The sequence below is a fragment of the Sus scrofa genome, chromosome 14, assembly GCF_054392235.1.
Source record: "Sus scrofa isolate SSC_HxYL_T2T_F1_AM1 chromosome 14, Sscrofa_HxYL_maternal_Yorkshire_Landrace_v2.0, whole genome shotgun sequence".
Classification (NCBI taxonomy): domain Eukaryota; kingdom Metazoa; phylum Chordata; class Mammalia; order Artiodactyla; family Suidae; genus Sus; species Sus scrofa.
In genome coordinates this window covers 153,870,913-153,888,467 of record NC_139396.1, presented here as the reverse complement: position 1 = coordinate 153,888,467, position 17,555 = coordinate 153,870,913, and the positions used below count along the sequence as shown (strand labels likewise).

At 49.0% G+C, this 17,555-nt stretch overlaps 1 protein-coding gene across 41 annotated transcripts in view; it reads left to right on the top strand.

Annotated features, from left to right (window-relative positions):
• Window positions 1-17,555, top strand: part of FGFR2 (fibroblast growth factor receptor 2) — a 108,848-nt gene that overhangs the window by 59,016 nt on the left and 32,277 nt on the right. For 11 of the 41 annotated variants that reach the window (NM_001444600.1, NM_001444599.1, XM_084993088.1 and 8 more), the window contains 3 exon segments: window positions 9,059-9,249; window positions 10,633-10,780; window positions 14,227-14,423. In NM_001444600.1, coding sequence (NP_001431529.1) covers window positions 9,059-9,249; window positions 10,633-10,780; window positions 14,227-14,423 — 536 coding nt within the window. 41 annotated transcript variants of the gene reach the window in all.

The window sequence follows — 17,555 nt, the reverse complement described above, 5'->3', positions numbered from 1 at the left end:
GGAACCCTCCACAGTGGCGTTCAGGTCTCACGTTTGGTTTATCTGCAGAGTCAGGAGAAGGCAGGGCAGAAACAACCTACTGAACTAGGGATGCGCTCCCGGCTTCAGGTTTGAGTTGGAAAGGCAGCCTCGAGGCTCCTCACTGAGGTCAGATGCAGGTGGGACAGAGAGGCTGAGAGAGGGTGTTAGTGCTTCCGTGGGGAAGGTTTTCTGTTTCTCCTTCTGAGCAGAGAGATGAGGAGGTGAGCACATCCTTGCCTTGGTTTGGAGGGAGAAGGGGCAGCAGAGCTTTCTACAGGGATAATATCTGTTGATGACCGTGTAGTGACGAATCCTCGCTCTCCGGGGTATCACGTGCTTGGCCTAGAGGGTGTTTGGCACGATCAGTTGAATGAAACGCATGCTTTGGCCACTTAGGGTTCTCAGGTCACAGTACGAAAGACCCCAAACTGCTGCAGCGAGAAGATGATAAGTAGGGATGGAGCTTTCTGGAGCTTGATAGAATTTCTCCTTTTTCTTTCTTCCTCCCAGAGCCTCCCCCTTGGAGAAGTCCCTCAAGGTCTGTAGGAATTCTCTCCCTCCCTAATAATGTGCAAATCACAGGCCAGGTGGCCCCCTCATTCCCTCATATTCCCTACCTATCAGGATGAAGGCATTTTTCTGTTTGTTTGTTTGTTTGCTTTATAAGGCTGCATCTGTAGCATATGGAAGTTCCCAGGCTAGGGGTTGAATCAGAGCTGCAGCTACCAGCCTACATGACAGCCACAGCAACACCGTGTCCGAGCTGCATGTGCAACCTATACCACAGCTCACAGCAATGCTGGATCCTTAACCCACTGAGCGAGGCCAGGGAGCGAACCCGCAACCTCATGGATACTAGGTCAGGTTAGTTACCACTGAGCCATGGGGGGAACTCCAAGGTGTCCTTTTTGAAGATAAGTGTTGGGCATTATTCTGGAAGGATCTTTTGGCAGTCGTGCTTTGTTTGGGGAAGGAGTTCCTCATTTTGTCGGGTTCTGTATATGCTCTGAACCGAGATGGGAAGAGGGTGGATGTGGTCCTTTCCATTTTACATTTTGGTGAAAAGAAACAAAACCATTTTGCGTGTGAACCATCACTGAGTGGCCAGTGGACCCTGGGAGAGTTGCAGGCTGGCCTGAGGCCTTCCGTCTGCCTGGGATGGTGAGAAGAGACGTCAAGTTTGGATTGGAACCTCTTATGATTGGGGTGACTCTTTTGAAGCCTCTCTTTAGGGGCTGCTTATAGCAAGGAATTATCTAGAAGCACTTTTTTTCCCCTGGGTCTGAGTTTGCCTCTGAGAAAACAAATGAGGTTTTATTATTCAACTTCTCATGTGGTTCTCACCAAAGGGAGGCAGTTTTTGTTTGCTCAGATGGGCTGAAAGCCTTTGCGTCTGCTCGAACCGCCCCAGGAGCAGAGTGAGGCGTCTGAGAGATTAGCAGGGTGGGCTTTTCTGAACTTCCTCTAGAAGTAAAGGTTTTGTAATGATGGAAGCTGATGCACCTGTCAGCGTTACTATCGTGGACATCTTTCCACCGTCTGTGCATGTTGGGTCCATTCTTTCTTTTTTTAATTTTTTAAATTTTTAAAATTAAAAAAATTTTTTTTATTTTCCCACTGTACAGCAAGGGGATCAAGTTATCCTTACATGTATACATTACAATTACATTTTTTTCCCCACCCTTTGTTCTGTTGGGTCCATTCTTTCTAATGGCCAGTATGCTGTCTGTCGTGGACAGAGTTTAATGTATTTAACCATCTCCCTTTTGCTGGGTATTTACTTTATGTTCATCTTGTTTTTTTGGCCTCACCTGTGGCACGTGAAGTTCCTGGGCCAGGGATGGAACCCAAGATGCTCTGGTGACCGGATCCTTAATCGACAGTACCGCAAGGGAACTCCTGTATCTTTAGTTTTCCGGAGAGACTCCATTGATAAGCATAGCCCTCACCTATTTCTTGGTCATCGGGGGTGAATATTTCTCTAGGACCTATTTCTAAATGGGGTTCATTGGATCTTTTTTGATAGACATCAACATTTTCCTCTTACACAGCCTCATCTGAGTGCTGCTGTCTTCGGGACCTTCCCCGTGGTTTGGTTTTTAGCTTCTTCGTAGATCATTTGAGAGAAGATATTCTAATTCAGAGTTCCGCCTGTGTGACCACAGGGTATGTTTCATTCCTGGCCTTAAAAAAAAAGTTTCCAGCATCCTCTCCCCATGAAGGAAGCCTGGCTCTGCAGACCCCGCTAATAATCTTACATTCCTGAAAGATGCTGTACCCGCTGCGGCGAGTGGCAGGGTGCTGAGGCTCTGGGAGGGGGCTCCCCAGCATGACGGCTCTCAGCTGTGTTTACCCAAGCTCCTCGGGACCGAGCCTGGGGAGATTGACCTCTGTGTCTTGCATCAGCGTGAAAACCAAACACAATGCAGGGAGGGACCTTATGCAGAGTCTTTGTGTCAGGAGAGGGAAAAGCGGGACAAGATAAACATGCGGCACTAATTGAGAAGGCAGCTTTTTCCCGACCCCAGGACTCTGTCTTACTCTGGGATAGTGTCCCCTTGGCCATGTCTCTCTTTTTTTCCCCCCACTTGTCGTAAAATACGCGTAACAGAAAATGCACCGTTTTAACCATTTTTGATTGTTTGTTTCCGTGGCATGAAGGACATTCTCACTGTTGTGCAATTCTCACTGCTCTCCACCCCAGAACGTTTCTTCATCCAGAAGCCCTGTTTCCTTTTAACCAAAGCAAAGGCATTTTTGAACCTAAAATTGGCATAACTCTGTGGCCGCCGAAGAGTCTCCAGTTCCAGTTTAACTTTTCGAAGGCACAGAGATCAGGGTATCATGAACATTTGGGGTATAAATGACACACAGCCCCGCTCCTGTAATTTGCCCAAGAAGACCTAAATTGACACCCAGCTGGTAGAAGCCACTCAACTCCCAGCCAAATAATACCATCTATGACATTAATTAGGGAAGGCACGGCGTCTCCGCCTGCTCTGGGCTTCGCAGGCCGCCCAGAGTCAGCCAGCTCTTCACTCTGCGTCTCCACCTCATCGAGCAAGCACAAAGGAATGAGTGGTGTTTTGCTTCTAGCATTTCACATGGGGCAACCTCCATAAGTCCCTGTGGAACTTCATTGCTGGAGGGGAGGCACTTTGGCTTTTCCCAAACCGGCTTAGTCCTCGACTTTGCTCTCTCTGAAGACATGTATGTCTTAGGGGAAGTTGGACCCCCAGCCCAAATCTACAAGACTTTCCAGAGTCAGGAGGAAACTGAGGCCAAGCGTAGGATAGAGAAAAAGAGCAGCAAACTAGTTACCTTCTACTGAAATACATTTTTTTTTTTTAAGTAATTCTAGGAGTTCCTGTTGTGGTTCGGTGGGTTGAGAACCCAACTATTATCCATGAAGATGCAGGTTCAATCCCTGGCCTCACTTAGTGGGTTAAGGATCCGGCATTGCCACAAGATGCGACGTAGGTTGGGATGTGGCTTGGATCTGGCATTGCTGTGGCTGTGGCGTAGGCCAGCAGTTGCAGCTCCGATTCAACCCCTAGGCTGGGAACTTCCATAGGCCACAGGTGAGGCCCTAAAAAGACCAAAAAAAAAAAAAAAAAGTAATTCTGAGTACCCAGCATCCCCAGTCTGTTCTAGAAGATGACAAGCAAAATACTGGCCACAGATCCTTTGACTCTTTGAGAATGTGATACTCCCTCTCATCCTTTACCTGTCCCTTGTCCTCTAGATCACTTTTGGTTCTGACCTCCTTTTGTGCCAATCTCTAGAGGCTGGAGAAAGCGCCAGGAAAAGAAAACTCAGGACCCAGCTAGGTATACAGCCTGTCTGGTTTGAGGGCATCAGGCAGAGTCTTGACAAGGCAATGAACTCATTCTACTAATTGCAATTAGCATGAGGTCTTTAGCAGGTTCTTGGGCTCCTCAAACATCAGAGGGCTTTGATCAACTCCCCTAATAACCATGCCTCATGCTAACTGGTTCAGTGTGGGTTTTTTTTTTTTTTTTTTAATGCAACAAAAGCTGCCACCGCCTACTCTTTAGAAGAAAGCCAGGCTGGGCTTTAGAAACAAGAATTCTCAGTTGTTTTCACTTGCCCTCCAACTCTCAGAATGTTCTTGCCCTATGAATAGCCCCTTGGAGTTGCTAAGAAACTGCTGTTTTGGAGGAAGAGTAATTAAATTTTGATGTTAATTTAAAGACGGGGCAGGCAGGGTTCTTCGTGTTCCTTAAATCACTGGTGCCCAAGAGCAGGAGCCTTGCTCTTTCCAGATCAGTCCTGGGCACACGATGTGATTGGAGTCTCTTGGTGGTTTCTTGCCAGAGGGCCTGGCTTTGAAATGATTCTTTGCGGCAAGTGCGGCTGAACTTTGGGGAGAGATGCTCAGAAGGCCAGTGTATGCTGGGAAACCAGCAGCTCCGGGCTTGATTAATTTATAGGTGTAATTTAAGAACCTGGTTCTCCTTTGGATCCCCAGGATGTGTTTTTACTGAGCCCTTAGATGGGAAGGAGGCCTCTCTGCCCAGTAGATGTTTTTTTACGGCCTTTGCTATGTCAGTGCAAAAGTTGTAGATCTCTTATGAGCAAACATATTATCGTGTCCAGAGAAGGACTGGCATGTTATAAAGTTTCAAATGGTCAATTAACAAAGATTTATTCTTTGTCGCTTGGGTATTTTCTCTCTCTCTGTTTCTTTCTCTCTCAATAATTACCCCTTGGAATGAAGCCGGGCTGTTTTCCTTCTGCCATCCTGGTCGTGGCTCCCAGCTTCAGGGCCGGATTGGAGAGAGGCTATCTTGAAATTTAGACTCCAAAAAAAAAAAAAAATTTAGACTCTTAGCAGCTGGGCCTTCTGCTTCGATGCAGTGGACTCCTTTGGAGCACTTGACAAAAGGGAGTGGGAGAGAGACCGCGGGGGAGAGGCTGTCTCTTTGAAAGCACTTCCGTCTGTGTTTACTACACTTTTATTTGGTGGAACTTCATTCCAGCCGTGCAGCCAACTGTCCCATCGGCAGCAGCCGCACCCTTTGGCCTGCCTTCCATCCTGGCTTAATTCGGAGCTCGCCCCAGTGACCTGTTGTAAAGGCTCTTATCCTCTCTCAGCTCCACCAGAGGTTTGTACATCTGCAACCCGCGGGACTCAGAATATGTCTTTTTAAACACTGCAGTGGAAGCACAGAGGTGAGGTGCCTGTCAGCTCTTCTGTTTTCCGAGTGTGTATTTCCCTCCCCCTGTAAAGCGAAGAATCTGTTCTTTGTAACGTGGGAGAGTTCAACGCGCCGAGAACCTTGCCTAAAAACGAGATCCTTCCTGGTGGAGAAGTGGGACTTTGGTTCTGACAGAAGACCAAGGGCTGGGCCAGCTCTGGGGTTTAGTGTCTCTTTGGGCGACTCATTCTTTTTCTATCCGTTTGCTGCCAGAAGAAGATGCAGACCCAAGGGCTTTGGGGTGCCCCGGGCCGAGGAGAACACGGTGGCCGTTGGAGGGCCTGGGTGCCCACCGTCACTGCCTTGCCCCTCAACTTGCTTCCCAGATGCCCGCTGGGCCAGGCCGTGGGGGCAATGGCCCGCCTCCCTAGAGGCCGCCTGGCCCGCCCTCCCAGCTGCCATCTGCATCCTGCTTTCACCCCGGTTTTGCAGAGGTTAGAACAGGAGACCCAGTGCTGTCATCCCCTCGCTGCTGGTCCTTGCTCTTAGGGTCCGATGGACACCAAGGGAAGGGTGACAGCAGAAGGATCTGAGAAGGGGGGTCGGGGGGCGCCGCGCTCCGCAGAGGCTGCCATCCCGGGACCTTTTCCAAGCCGTTTCAAGCCTCCTCCGACTTGTTTCAGGGCAGAGAATAAGGTTGCAAAGGAAATCAAAGCCTGATGTGGAGAAACGAAACATGAGGCCTACTGACTTTTTAAAAACATTTTAAAGAACATTCTCTAAGGTTTCATTTTATACTGAAGGCAGCTGTAATAAGTTTTGGAAGACGGTGTAAGGTTTCGATTACACAGCGATCCCACTCGCAGTTTTTGTACCCAAAGTGAGAAAGGGCTGGGGGTACCGGGGGGGGGGGGGAGGGCTAAGGGGTTATTTTGTATTAGGTGAGAAAATTTGAAAGGATGAATTCAGGACTGAAAGTGGTAACACTTGGCCCACTGTAATTTGCAAACGCAATAGCATTAAACCATGGCAGAGGTGGTTGGGTTTTTTGGGGGGGTAGGGTGGGGTGGGGGGAAATAGTTGGGGTAGCAATGGAATAACTTGCACATTGACCACCAGTCAAACAAGACTGCAGCTCCGCGCGCGCCCTGCCAGTGCTGCCGAGTGACGAAGGTCTCTGCTGAAGGCTGGCGCGGGCCGGGGCTGGCACGCTGTGTGAAAGCACTCATTGTTCGCAGGCATCATTACTTGGAATTACATGCACAGTGTTTGCTTGTGAAACGATTTATGAGAAACAAGCATGTGTAAGAAAGGGGACTTGGTTTGAAATTCAGCTGATCTGGCTTATGACATTTAAGATTCCAGAGTGCCTTTGTTTCTAAGAATAAATATTTAAGTGCACCGTAAATATTTATCTTTGAACACGCACACACACCCACGCAAAACTGGCACACGGAGCCAGAGTGCGAACTGATACCTACCGTTCGCTTTTCTGAGGGGAGGAGTAAACTCCCTCCATATGTGATAGGTACGAAGAAGCGTTATTTTGTGAGAGTGGCCGGCAGTGTCCAGCCTGGAGGACCATGTCCCTCGGGCTGTTAAGTCTCTTGGGAGGAGGCCTGGAGGAGAGAGTGTGTGCGGGCTTAACTCGGTTCTTCTCACGTGGATGGGGCGAGCCGGGGTCGAATCAGAGCTCCGTCCCTGCCAGCTGCTAGCAGGTCCCTGTGGCATCCAGCTGGCCACCAGACCAGACCTGGAGGCTCACAGTGGCCCATCGCTGGGATGGGGTGCCAGCCACGGAGTGAGTGTTTCTAGTGATGCTTGAAAGGATCCCAGCCGTGAGATGTCCTGCCCACCCAAACTAGGAACCTTGACTTCTGGGCTCTTCGCCTTAGCCTATGTGGGTGATAGTGGGCCAGTGAACGACTTCTTTGGGGCTCTGAAATCCTTAATCTTTTTACTGTGAAAATGTAGGTGTCTGTGAAGTGATGGGAGATTCTGGAATGAAATGTGCTGGGAGTAACTGCTAACACTGTTTCTTCCTTTCTTGCTTTCTTTCCTTTAAAAAAAATTTTTTTTTTTAAAGACCAGCAACAGGCTTATGCAGTGAAATCAATTTGCACATGGTCTGGCTCTTGTCCAACAAATTCTACTAAATGACATTTTAATCTGAAAGTCCAAATATAGAAAGGCTGAGATATCGATCACTCTAATTTGCTGTTTCCAGCCCAGGGCTCAGGGATGCTCAGGTGCAGTGTGGGGACATCCTTGTGTGCTGGGATGTCCCCTGGTGATGTTTTAGGTTGGAGGTTGAAGGCAGTGGTACCCACAGTGTGGGGAGGGAGGGAGGTCGGCTGGTACATACAGGTATGTGGGGTTGGGGTGATATCTGGGGACAGGTGATGGGTGTCTGACTGTTCACTAGGCTGTCGTGTAGGAAGATTCTAGTCCATTGGTGATCACAGAGCCTTTGTGAACAAGATCACACAGCAGGCTGGTCTGGTACTTGCTTCTTAAGGAACCTGGCAGGTAGTTGCTTCTGACCCTGGATGCGGTTGCCTCCACGAGGTTTCTGCTGAGACCGCTCCTGGAGAGTTTCCCTGGAGAGAGAGGCGGACGAGTGCGAGTACAGGTGGGAAGGGCTGGCTGGCTCACCCTCTGTGGGGCCTCCTTTAAGACGGTCTGGGGGAGTTCCCGTCGTGGCGCAGTGGTTAACAAATCCGACTAGGGACCATGAGGTTGTGGGTTCGGTCCCTGCCCTTGCTCAGTGGGTTAACGATCCGGCGTTGCCGTGAGCTGTGGTGTAGGTTGCAGACGCGGCTCGGATCCACTGTTGCTGTGTCTCTGGTGTAGGCTGGTGACTACAGCTCCAATTCAATCGCTAGCTTGGGAACCTCCATATGCCATGGGAGCGGCCCAAAGAAATAGCAAAAAAAAAGACCAAAAAAAAAAAAAAAAAGACGGTCTGGGACGGTGCCAGGATTGGGGGGCCCCATGTCGCTTTCTGTTCCTTTCGGTGCTCTCTCTGGGCCAGCTGAGGACTGCCTGCCTGTGCCCCTGGTGTTGGGCACACAGCCACTGCTTATCGAGGACACGGATGGGAGTGTGGGGCAGGACGTGCACGAATGGAGTCAGTTCCACCGCAGGAGATGAGACCACTTGTTCGTACCTTTGGGCTTCGGCTTTTCATTTCTTTTCTTTTCCCTTTTGTTCTTTTTGGCCGCATCCACGGCATGCGGACGTTCCCGGGTCAGGGATCGAACCTGCACCACAGCAGCGACCTGCGCCACAGCAGTGACAAGGCCGGATCCTTAGCCTGCTGCGTCATCAGGGAATTCCCTATTTTCTTTTTATAACAAGGGATTAGAGGGCTTGTCGGGGCATCTTAGAAATGTATCAGGAGACACTGCATTCGGGTGCCATTTTGGAATTCAGGGTGACCTTGAAATTAGTCTTGTCACTTCCCTGGGATGTCAACCTATGATCAAGGTGAGTTTCTGGTATCGTCCCCAGTGGAAACTGGGAGGAGGCCTTCTTTCCCCCGCCATTGGTCTTTTTGATTGTCACCATAAAACCTTATCCCTTGTTCACTAGGTGGCCGTGGCCATGGACCACAAATGACTTGAGATGGAATAAGGTCTTAGTTTTCTAAATAAGTATTCCTTTTGCAAGGGTCACGCTCCCGCCGTCTGCTTTGAAGTCGTCGTTGTTATGCGTTGGGCCGTGGTGTTATTTCAAAGGAGTCAGCCAGCAGACTCGAGGCCTTTTTGGCTTGAGTTCCCGGGCAGCTTTCTGGACCACACCACTCATTTGTTCTGTTCGTCTCTGCCCCCCTCCCATCCCCGCTCCCCCTCTCCTCCCCTCTTCTCCACCAGAGCGATCGCCGCACCGGCCCATCCTCCAAGCCGGACTGCCGGCCAACGCCTCCACCGTGGTTGGGGGCGACGTGGAGTTTGTCTGCAAGGTGTACAGTGATGCCCAGCCCCACATCCAGTGGATCAAACACGTGGAAAAGAACGGCAGCAAATACGGGCCCGACGGGCTGCCTTACCTCAAGGTTCTGAAGGTGAGTATGGCCCGAACCCAAAGGTACCCACAACCGGGCGGGTGTGTGTGTGTGTGTATGTGTGTGTGTGTGTGGGTCTCCTCGATGGGTTCGGCCCCAGGTTCTTTGAATTTGATCGAAGATGACTCTCCTATGTGGTCAGCACAGGGTGCATTCGGGAATTAGCAGATCGTAGGCTCACGAATAAGATCTCAGAAGGGAGCTGTGCGGGGAGTGGGGAGGGCTGCTGAAGTTGCGGTCAGAAGAGCTGCGTATTTATGACCCTGAGATCTTAGATGAGACGGTTAGGCTTAGCTGCGCATCTTTAAAGTGGAGATCAGGATACTGTCTGCCCCACAGGGCATGGCGCAGAGTCAGTGGGATGGAAGAGCTGGAAAGAGCTTTGTAAACTCCAGGCCTTGTACCCATGTGCATTGTTACACTGACCTTGTTTTCTCCTAATAGGACTTTAGGATCCAATTTTAGTAGCCACCTTTTAGAAACAATTTAGATTTTCCTTTTGCAAGAAATCCTGGAGTTCCCATCGTGGTGCGATGGAAACGAGTCCGACTAGGAACCATGAGGTCATGGGTTCCATCCCTGGCCTTGCTCAGTGGGTTAAGGATCTGGTGTTGCTGTGGCTGTGGTGTAGGCCGGCAGCTATAGCTCCACTTGGACCCCCTAGGCTGGGAACCTCCATGTGCTGTGGGTGTGGCCCTAAAAAAAAAAAAAAACAAAATCCCTTAGCCTTTGCAATTGATTCACACATGGTTTAGATGATAAACTTTAGACGATATTCCTACCCAGGGCAGTGTTGCACAGGGACTCATTCTTTCCCCTTGTAGTTCTCACTTGGTTCCTTGCAAGACCCTGTGTTGAGAGCACCAGCATCTTTAATTTTTAGATCTCACTCTTCAGGATGGTGGTAGCAAAAGCGGCAGCTAAGTGTGTACGAATCCTTTTCAGTTCGCTGCCTGCCGTGTCTCCCACATTGAGCTGCTCCTAGAGAATGTCCTTAAAAAGAACAGTCTTCCAGTAGAACCACAGGTAGCCCAGCCCAGCTCAGAACTCTCAGCCAATGAGGTGTTCTCTCCAGCTGTGAATACCACGAATCCAAAAAGCTGGAAAAAGATGACCAGCCTGGGGAACTGCGGATCCATTTTGCACGGGGATTGATCCCAGCCGCCCACCCGTCTCCACTGGGTCACTTCTGCTCTCCACCGGTTGACTTATTTTGTTCTTTCTAAACCCACAGCCCTTGTCTGCTGCTGTTGAGATGAGATGGAGGTTGTGTTTTTTTGTTTGGTTTTCGTTTTTTTTTTGTGGTGTGTTGGTGGTGGGACCCTAGGTGCTGCGACATCCTTGCTGGCTGGCCGTCATATTGTTCTCCTGTGTCTGTTCTAGCACTCAGGGATAAATAGTTCCAATGCAGAAGTGCTGGCTCTGTTCAATGTGACTGAGGCGGATGCTGGGGAGTATATTTGTAAGGTCTCCAATTATATAGGGCAGGCCAACCAGTCTGCCTGGCTCACTGTCCTGCCAAAACAGCAAGGTAACAACGTTTTTGTTTTTTGTTGTTGTTGTTTTTTTTTTTTTTCCTTTTTCTTTTTTTCTTTTTTCTTTTTTTTCTTTTTTTAAAGAAGGCTGGATGATAGCAGCTGAAAAGACTTGGTGCTTTGGGAGACTGAAGGCGGCTTATAGGATAACTCTGTGGTCTTGGTATATTCATCATAATCTTTCTTTGGTGCTGCAGCTGGTATGATGCCAGCAGCCATGGAAAAATGCCCACAATGTTCAAAGTGCTTGCTCTCATTTCTTGTAAAGATTATCCTCCCCACCTCCCGCCACCCAGTTTTTAAGTTGTTCCTTCTGGTTTCTCTTGTTTGGGCTGCACAACTCCTGTCACCCCTGCACATCAGCACCCTTGTAGACACACACACTGGCAGGCCGATCGGATCTGTGACATTTGCTCTAGCAGCAGAAATCATACCTCCTCTGCCCTAGGTGTTCCGAGAAATATCGGCACCATGTCACTCCTTCAACAGAGCCTCATTTTCTTGGTTGCCTAACTGATACCTATGAGATACTGTCCTTGACCTTGTTATCCCAAATTCGAGGATGCACCGTCTCGCCGAGTCAATGTGCTGCTGGCTGCCATTGAAGACAGCAGGTTGGCCTTTTCAATTTGTCATGACTCACATTCAAAGGTTGATATTAAAAAACAACAAGAAGAAACAAGTCCCATTTCATTGCTCCCAAGATAAGACTTCAGCCATTCGCTTTCAATGCAATGTATAGCAAGCTGGTTATGCAGGAGCGAAAATATCCAGAGCCTGGTAACCAGCACAGATTCCCCCCCTGGCGGTTCCCGCAGGCCAGGAAGGATGTGCCCAGTGTCCACGTGGGCTTGTGTGCAGGGTGCTGGCTCACAAATGACAGTTGAGATGGAACCATCCTTTTTTCGAGGAGGGAGTCTGCAGCCAACAGGACCAGAACCCAACTTGGACTTCGGGGTGTCCTACTTTTGGAAAATCACCCCCTCAATCAGAAGCAAAGCAAAGGCTGAGAGAACGGATCTCTGTGGGTTGATTTTTCCATGCCTCTGATTGCATGCATGTATGTCTAGGTGGTGATGCTGGCGTGGTGACGGGCCTGTGGAGGTGAGCCGCTCCGTGTCGCTCAGTGTCTCTCGGTTGCGGGCTTTGTGGACGGGCTGCGATCGGAATCTCCCGGTGGCCGGTACCCACCGGAGCCCCCGGTGCGACGCCTTGTGGTTCCATGGCCCCCTCCACAATCATTCCTGTGTCGTCTAGCCTTTTCTCTTGCTTTCCTTGTTTTCTAGGCCGCCGGTGTTAATACCACGGACAAAGAAATTGAGGTTCTCTATATTCGGAATGTAACTTTTGAGGATGCTGGGGAATATACGTGCTTGGCGGGTAATTCTATTGGGATATCCTTTCACTCTGCATGGTTGACAGTTCTGCCAGGTACATACTGCTCTTTCTCTCCGTGGTTTTTTCCCCTCCTCTTGGTTGATTGCTATAAACTGAACACAGCTTCTGTTCTCAGAAATGGCCCCTTTCCCCCTTGCATAAAGATTTTAAAAAAATGTTTAAAATTGTCCCCCAGGGATCAGAAAGGTGCCTCAGAAATTCACTTACGATGAGATTCCACCCTTGCATTTACGATCAAGTGAAATGGCACCCGAAGGGAGTGAATGAATGAGCCGTTGAGTTAATGTGTCAATTCACCCATCCCCGTTTCAAGAAGAAGTTGAAATTACTTTGTAAAATTCAAAGTAATTTTTCTCATTTCAAAATGCCATTTTGCCGAAGTCTCATATGTCCTTGTATCACTTTTGTTCCATTTTCTATTTTTAATGAGACGTGAATAGATGGGTGTATCTTGAGGTGCCTGGGGAGAAGCCCTCTGCGTGTAAGGTGTACAGAAGCAGTGTGTTACCTACCTTGGGAGTTGGTGGCTTGCTGCATGTTGTAATGAAACGGACTCTCAGTTGGCTTTTCCTGCAAAGCATGCTCCTGCCATCTTGGGCTGGATGTTATTTCTACCCTACGGAGAGATCAACATCAGTGAAGCTCTAAATATTGCTGCTGTCTGAATCTTTAACTGACATCTCTGTCCTCGTCAAGCTTTCTTGATAATTCCTATCTGCTTTAACGCTTCTGTCTCTCTGCCGTTTCCTCTGTGCGACTGCATAGACTGTGGTGTGCCAGCTCATCATGTTCCGCTCCGGTTATTAATTCCTTATTTTTAGAGCACGGTGCCTACCTGCATGCTTATGTTATATTTAGTAAAAACCACATTGATTGTTTCATTTTGTGCTGTGCTGCTGAGAGGGTTGACTGTCTTGCAAATATTTTTCTGATTCAAATGTATAAGCTTTGAAGTAATGCCTTGGCATTTATTTTTCCTTTTGTTGTGAATCCGCTCTGTGAATATTTGCTTTGAAACAATGAGATGCCTCTCGTGTTAAGCTTGCTTTTACTTGCAGTCCTGCATTCTCCAAGTGCCCGATTGGCACTGCTTAACCAGGTTGCCTGACAGTACAAGCACATTAACTAAGAATGCAGTGGGAGAAAAGTACTGTTTGGAAATACACTGCTTGTAGATTGACCATTGAGGACTAAGGCGGGAGCAGACCTTGGTAGAAGCTGGTGTAAGAATGTGCTAATAGCTTAAGCATTTGTATGTATCCTTACATGCAACCGCATCTTTATTTTTTTCTTTAAAAGTTGCCGTGACGTATCCGTCAGACCAGATACACAGACATTTAAATGGTTTTTGATTAAGGAATGTTACAAACTTTTTATCGTAAGAACGTAATGATTATTATAAACAACTCAGTCTTTATATTTATATTAAATGCATTTGTTTGGTAGAATAATATACACGGGACTATATGGAGAAATTGGAAACTTTTTCGGACGAAACTGCTATATGAATATTTAGTTCATTTCCTGTGGAACTGTGGTCATCTGGGTAGATGACCTTATCACACCCTCCTCTTAGCGAAAGAAGGCGGAGGCCCTCTTCCTTTAGAACAAAAGTGGGCATCGTTCCTACTTAAGGCTTGTTAAATGGTTTGCCTCAGAGACAGTCAAGGTGGAAGACAGTCCTTTTGTCGTGGGCGTGGTTGGCTGTCTTCCTCTGCCCAGATGTCTAACGGAATGTGACCCCATAACCTGCCCCTTGTACTTTGGGGGCAGCCAGTCCATCATGGTCACAGCAGGCCCACCGAGGCTAGAGATAGTGCCGCCCTCCTGGGCCCTGGTGGTAAAGCGAGGCGCCCTTGGTTGGCGACCTTCATTTGGAAGAGGTGCAGGGCAGGCCCACGGCTCCTGCGGCACCGAGCTCTCAGGAAGGCCGTCGTGCCTTGGGAATGGTCGTCTGATTCCTTGCCTTGTGCCAGGATCACCCGTGGCGTGTCCTAACGCTGTGGCCTGCTTATCTGTCCCTCTCCTGTGCTCCGCACTCCAGCTCCCGTGAGAGAAAAGGAGATCACAGCTTCCCCAGACTACCTGGAGATAGCCATTTACTGCATAGGGGTCTTCCTGATCGCCTGCATGGTGGTGACGGTCATTCTGTGCCGGATGAAGACCACCACCAAGAAGCCGGACTTCAGCAGCCAGCCGGCAGTGCACAAGCTGACCAAGCGCATCCCCCTGCGGAGACAGGTAACAGAAAGTAGATAAAGAGTTTGAAGACCTGTACCCCTCCCCGACGCCCAGCCAGCTCTTGGGTCTCCTCCATGCCATCTACCCCTGGGAGCATCCCTGTGCGAGCGGTGCCCACGGGCCTCTTAGTGGCCGTCTGACCAGCGTCTGGAGCTTGGAGGGTCAAGTCCTGGAGCACCGCTGGGGTCAGCTGAGTCTAGTTCCAAGGTTGAGAAAGCACAGTGGTGAGACTCCAAGCTCATCCAAGGCTGTGCCCTTGTGTGTTTGATGGGACTCAAGGGCAGTGGTCTCTTTGGAGCACAGACCCCCTTTGTCGCCTGTGATCTAATGCTGTTTTTGAGACAGGCTTTATGCTGCTAGTTGGAAAGGGAGGAATTCTAGCTCGCTTGGTCTTATTTTTTTAAATCAAGGCCAGAACCCTGTGTCTGCAGGTGACTGAACTACTGGCCTGTGATGTCTGTCTTCACTGAATTTTGGCTCTACCTCTCTGATTCTTAACAATAGAATTGTTCAGACTTCCCATTGCAGCTCAGCAGTAATGAACCCGACTAGTATCCATGAGGATGTGGGTTCAATCCCTGGCCTCGCTCAGTGGGTTAAGGATCCAGTGTTGCTGTGAGCTGTGGTGTAGGTCGAAGATGTGGCTCGGATCCTGCATGGCTGTGGCTGTGGCTGTGGGCTGGCAGCTGTAGCTCTGATTTGACACCTAGCCTGGGAACTTCCATATGCCGTGGGTGTAGCCTTAAACATACAAAAAAAAAAAAAAAAAAAAAAAAAAAAAAGAATCGTATGCCTAGAGTATGTTATTGTTAGCTGTTTGCACTAACATGGTGACTATGGATTTGGTAGCAGAATGGCTTTTATATTGAAGGGCAATATAAAAGTGTGTTAATCTCACACTTGGTCTTAGGTGGTTACTTGTTGCTCGTATGTGCCTTTGGAGGGTTTTCTTTTGCTTTGGGCAAACGGGGCAAGAGGGCACCTACATCCTCGCCTTAAATCAAAGCCCCACAAAGCTGATGAAGCAGGAGGTGCTCTGACTCTTGTGCTCATGAAGGGCAGAAGATGTGAATGCCGTGTTTACGAAAGTATTTGAAACTTGGGTTCGACAAAGGTATGTTTTTTGAAACAGCAAGAAAAACGGCTAGCTCGCTGGCTTTAACTCCGTGTATTTTAGGCACAGTTACAGGGCCCTTGTTAACCCTGCAGATTCCTTAGTCGTAGCCCCAGAGATTCTGGCTGGGGAGGTTTGAATAGGACCAGGAATCTGCATTTGAAGCAAGTCCTTGGGTGATTTCTGAGATGCATGCTGAGAAACTCTGGGTTAACCCTAGCCCTCCCCTCCTGGGACTTGAGGTGGTCATGGCAGTTTCTGGCCAAGGCATTAGGAAGGATTAGGAGCCAGCTGGTCAGCCGTGGTTTGGGCAGAGATCCGGCTGTTCTCAGCTCAGCTCTGAACTCCGGGCCGAAGGGCTTCGTGCTGACCTCTTTGAAGCCATGTTTCTAGCAGGTCTTTCATCCTGAAGGCTGAGGGTAGCGTTTGGAGCACGTGTCAAGTGCAGACGAACGCCCAGATTGTGTTAAGAGGGAGGCAAGAGAGGTGCCCCCTGGGGACAGAGAAGTGACTCTGGGAGAGTCCAGTCTAAGGTGCCTCTTAGAAGACAGGCCCTCGGTGACTTCAGGGGATGTGGCCACCCCCCACCCCCCAACCCCTTACCAGTTTCTTCTGGGCCATTCCTACCCCCCGCCACCCCTTTGAGTTCCTGGCCTTAGGCAGTTGAAAGAAGGAGTGGCAATTCCATCTCTCTCTCTCTCTCTATATATATATATTTTTTTTTCTAATAAGGAAAAATGCTACCTTTTGGAGGAAGCCTATCATTTGGTATAGCTAGACCATTGTCCTGTAATTATTTCATCATCATTTTTCCTGCCAGTGTTACAGTGCTCTTCTTTTTCTTTATTATCAAAGAAGCAGATGCCCTTAAAATCCCCCTGACTCGGCCCCTGGTCCTTGTGTTTTTGTTTCTCTCTGGGGCTGCCTGGCCCTTCTTCATTTCCCTTCTCCACCTGGTCCTGGAGGGAATGAAGGGAACGTTAGATGCTTCCTTTTTTATCCCTCCTTCCTTCCTTCCTTTCTAATTTTCTGAGCACCTTGTCTAACCCAGGTTCCGCATAAAACATAACCTGTCACCTGCACCAAAAACTCCAAGGTTATTTGGGGGGCCTTCATTTGAGATGCAATTACCTCGTGTTGCAGCAGGATCAAGTCTTAGCAGAGGAAAATGGGCATATACCAGTCCCCTGGAAAAACAAGTTTCTGGGAATTTTTTTGGAGGGGTGTTGACACATCCCAGCTGCTCTTGTGGGATGTGCTGATTCTTCACAAAAAGCTCGATGTCCATGAGCACGGCCCCTTTGGTGGAGGAGATGCTTATCAGGTAACTGGTAAGAGAGGCTTATTGGACTGTAGCTGGAATGAAAAGCCCCAGAAAGGCAGGCGGGTAGGTTGATGACAGAGAGCATACCACAGGGATGCCAAACATGCCTTTACCTGGCGACAGGTGAGTCTGTAATCAGATGTCTTGAGGATGGGTTGTTCCCAGGCATTTACCAGGCCACCTGTCATGGTGCGTTTGCCCTGCCATCACACAGATAGGGCTCAGTGTCCGCGACGGAGTTTTACCTTCCTGGCCCTCCTTGGATGTACATAGACTGCATCTCACTCAGTTGATCATTGCTCCCTTTTTAGAACAAGAGAAGGGGTAAAAAAACTTTTTATCCTATTGCAAATTTTTCCTTATTAACATTTACTAGTCTGTGTTGGACTTACCAGTATAAGATGGACATTTCAGTTTATTGGCTTTTGAGATAAAAACTACTTCTTCTCTGGTACCCAAGAAGAAATTCCCTGTGATCATGTCCCAGGAACCACGCAGTTTGGTTCCTTTTATGCCTTTTGATGCTTGAGAAAGAGAAACACCATTTTGGTGTGGGGCGGGGAGGAGGGTGGCACGGGGCTTCTCCTGGTTTCCCTTGATGGAGGTCCCCCCACGTTCTGAGCCGGGGCTCAGACAAGGGAACCAGCAAGAGCCAGCCCAGAGAGGGGCGTCTGCATGAGCCCTTCAGCTCTTG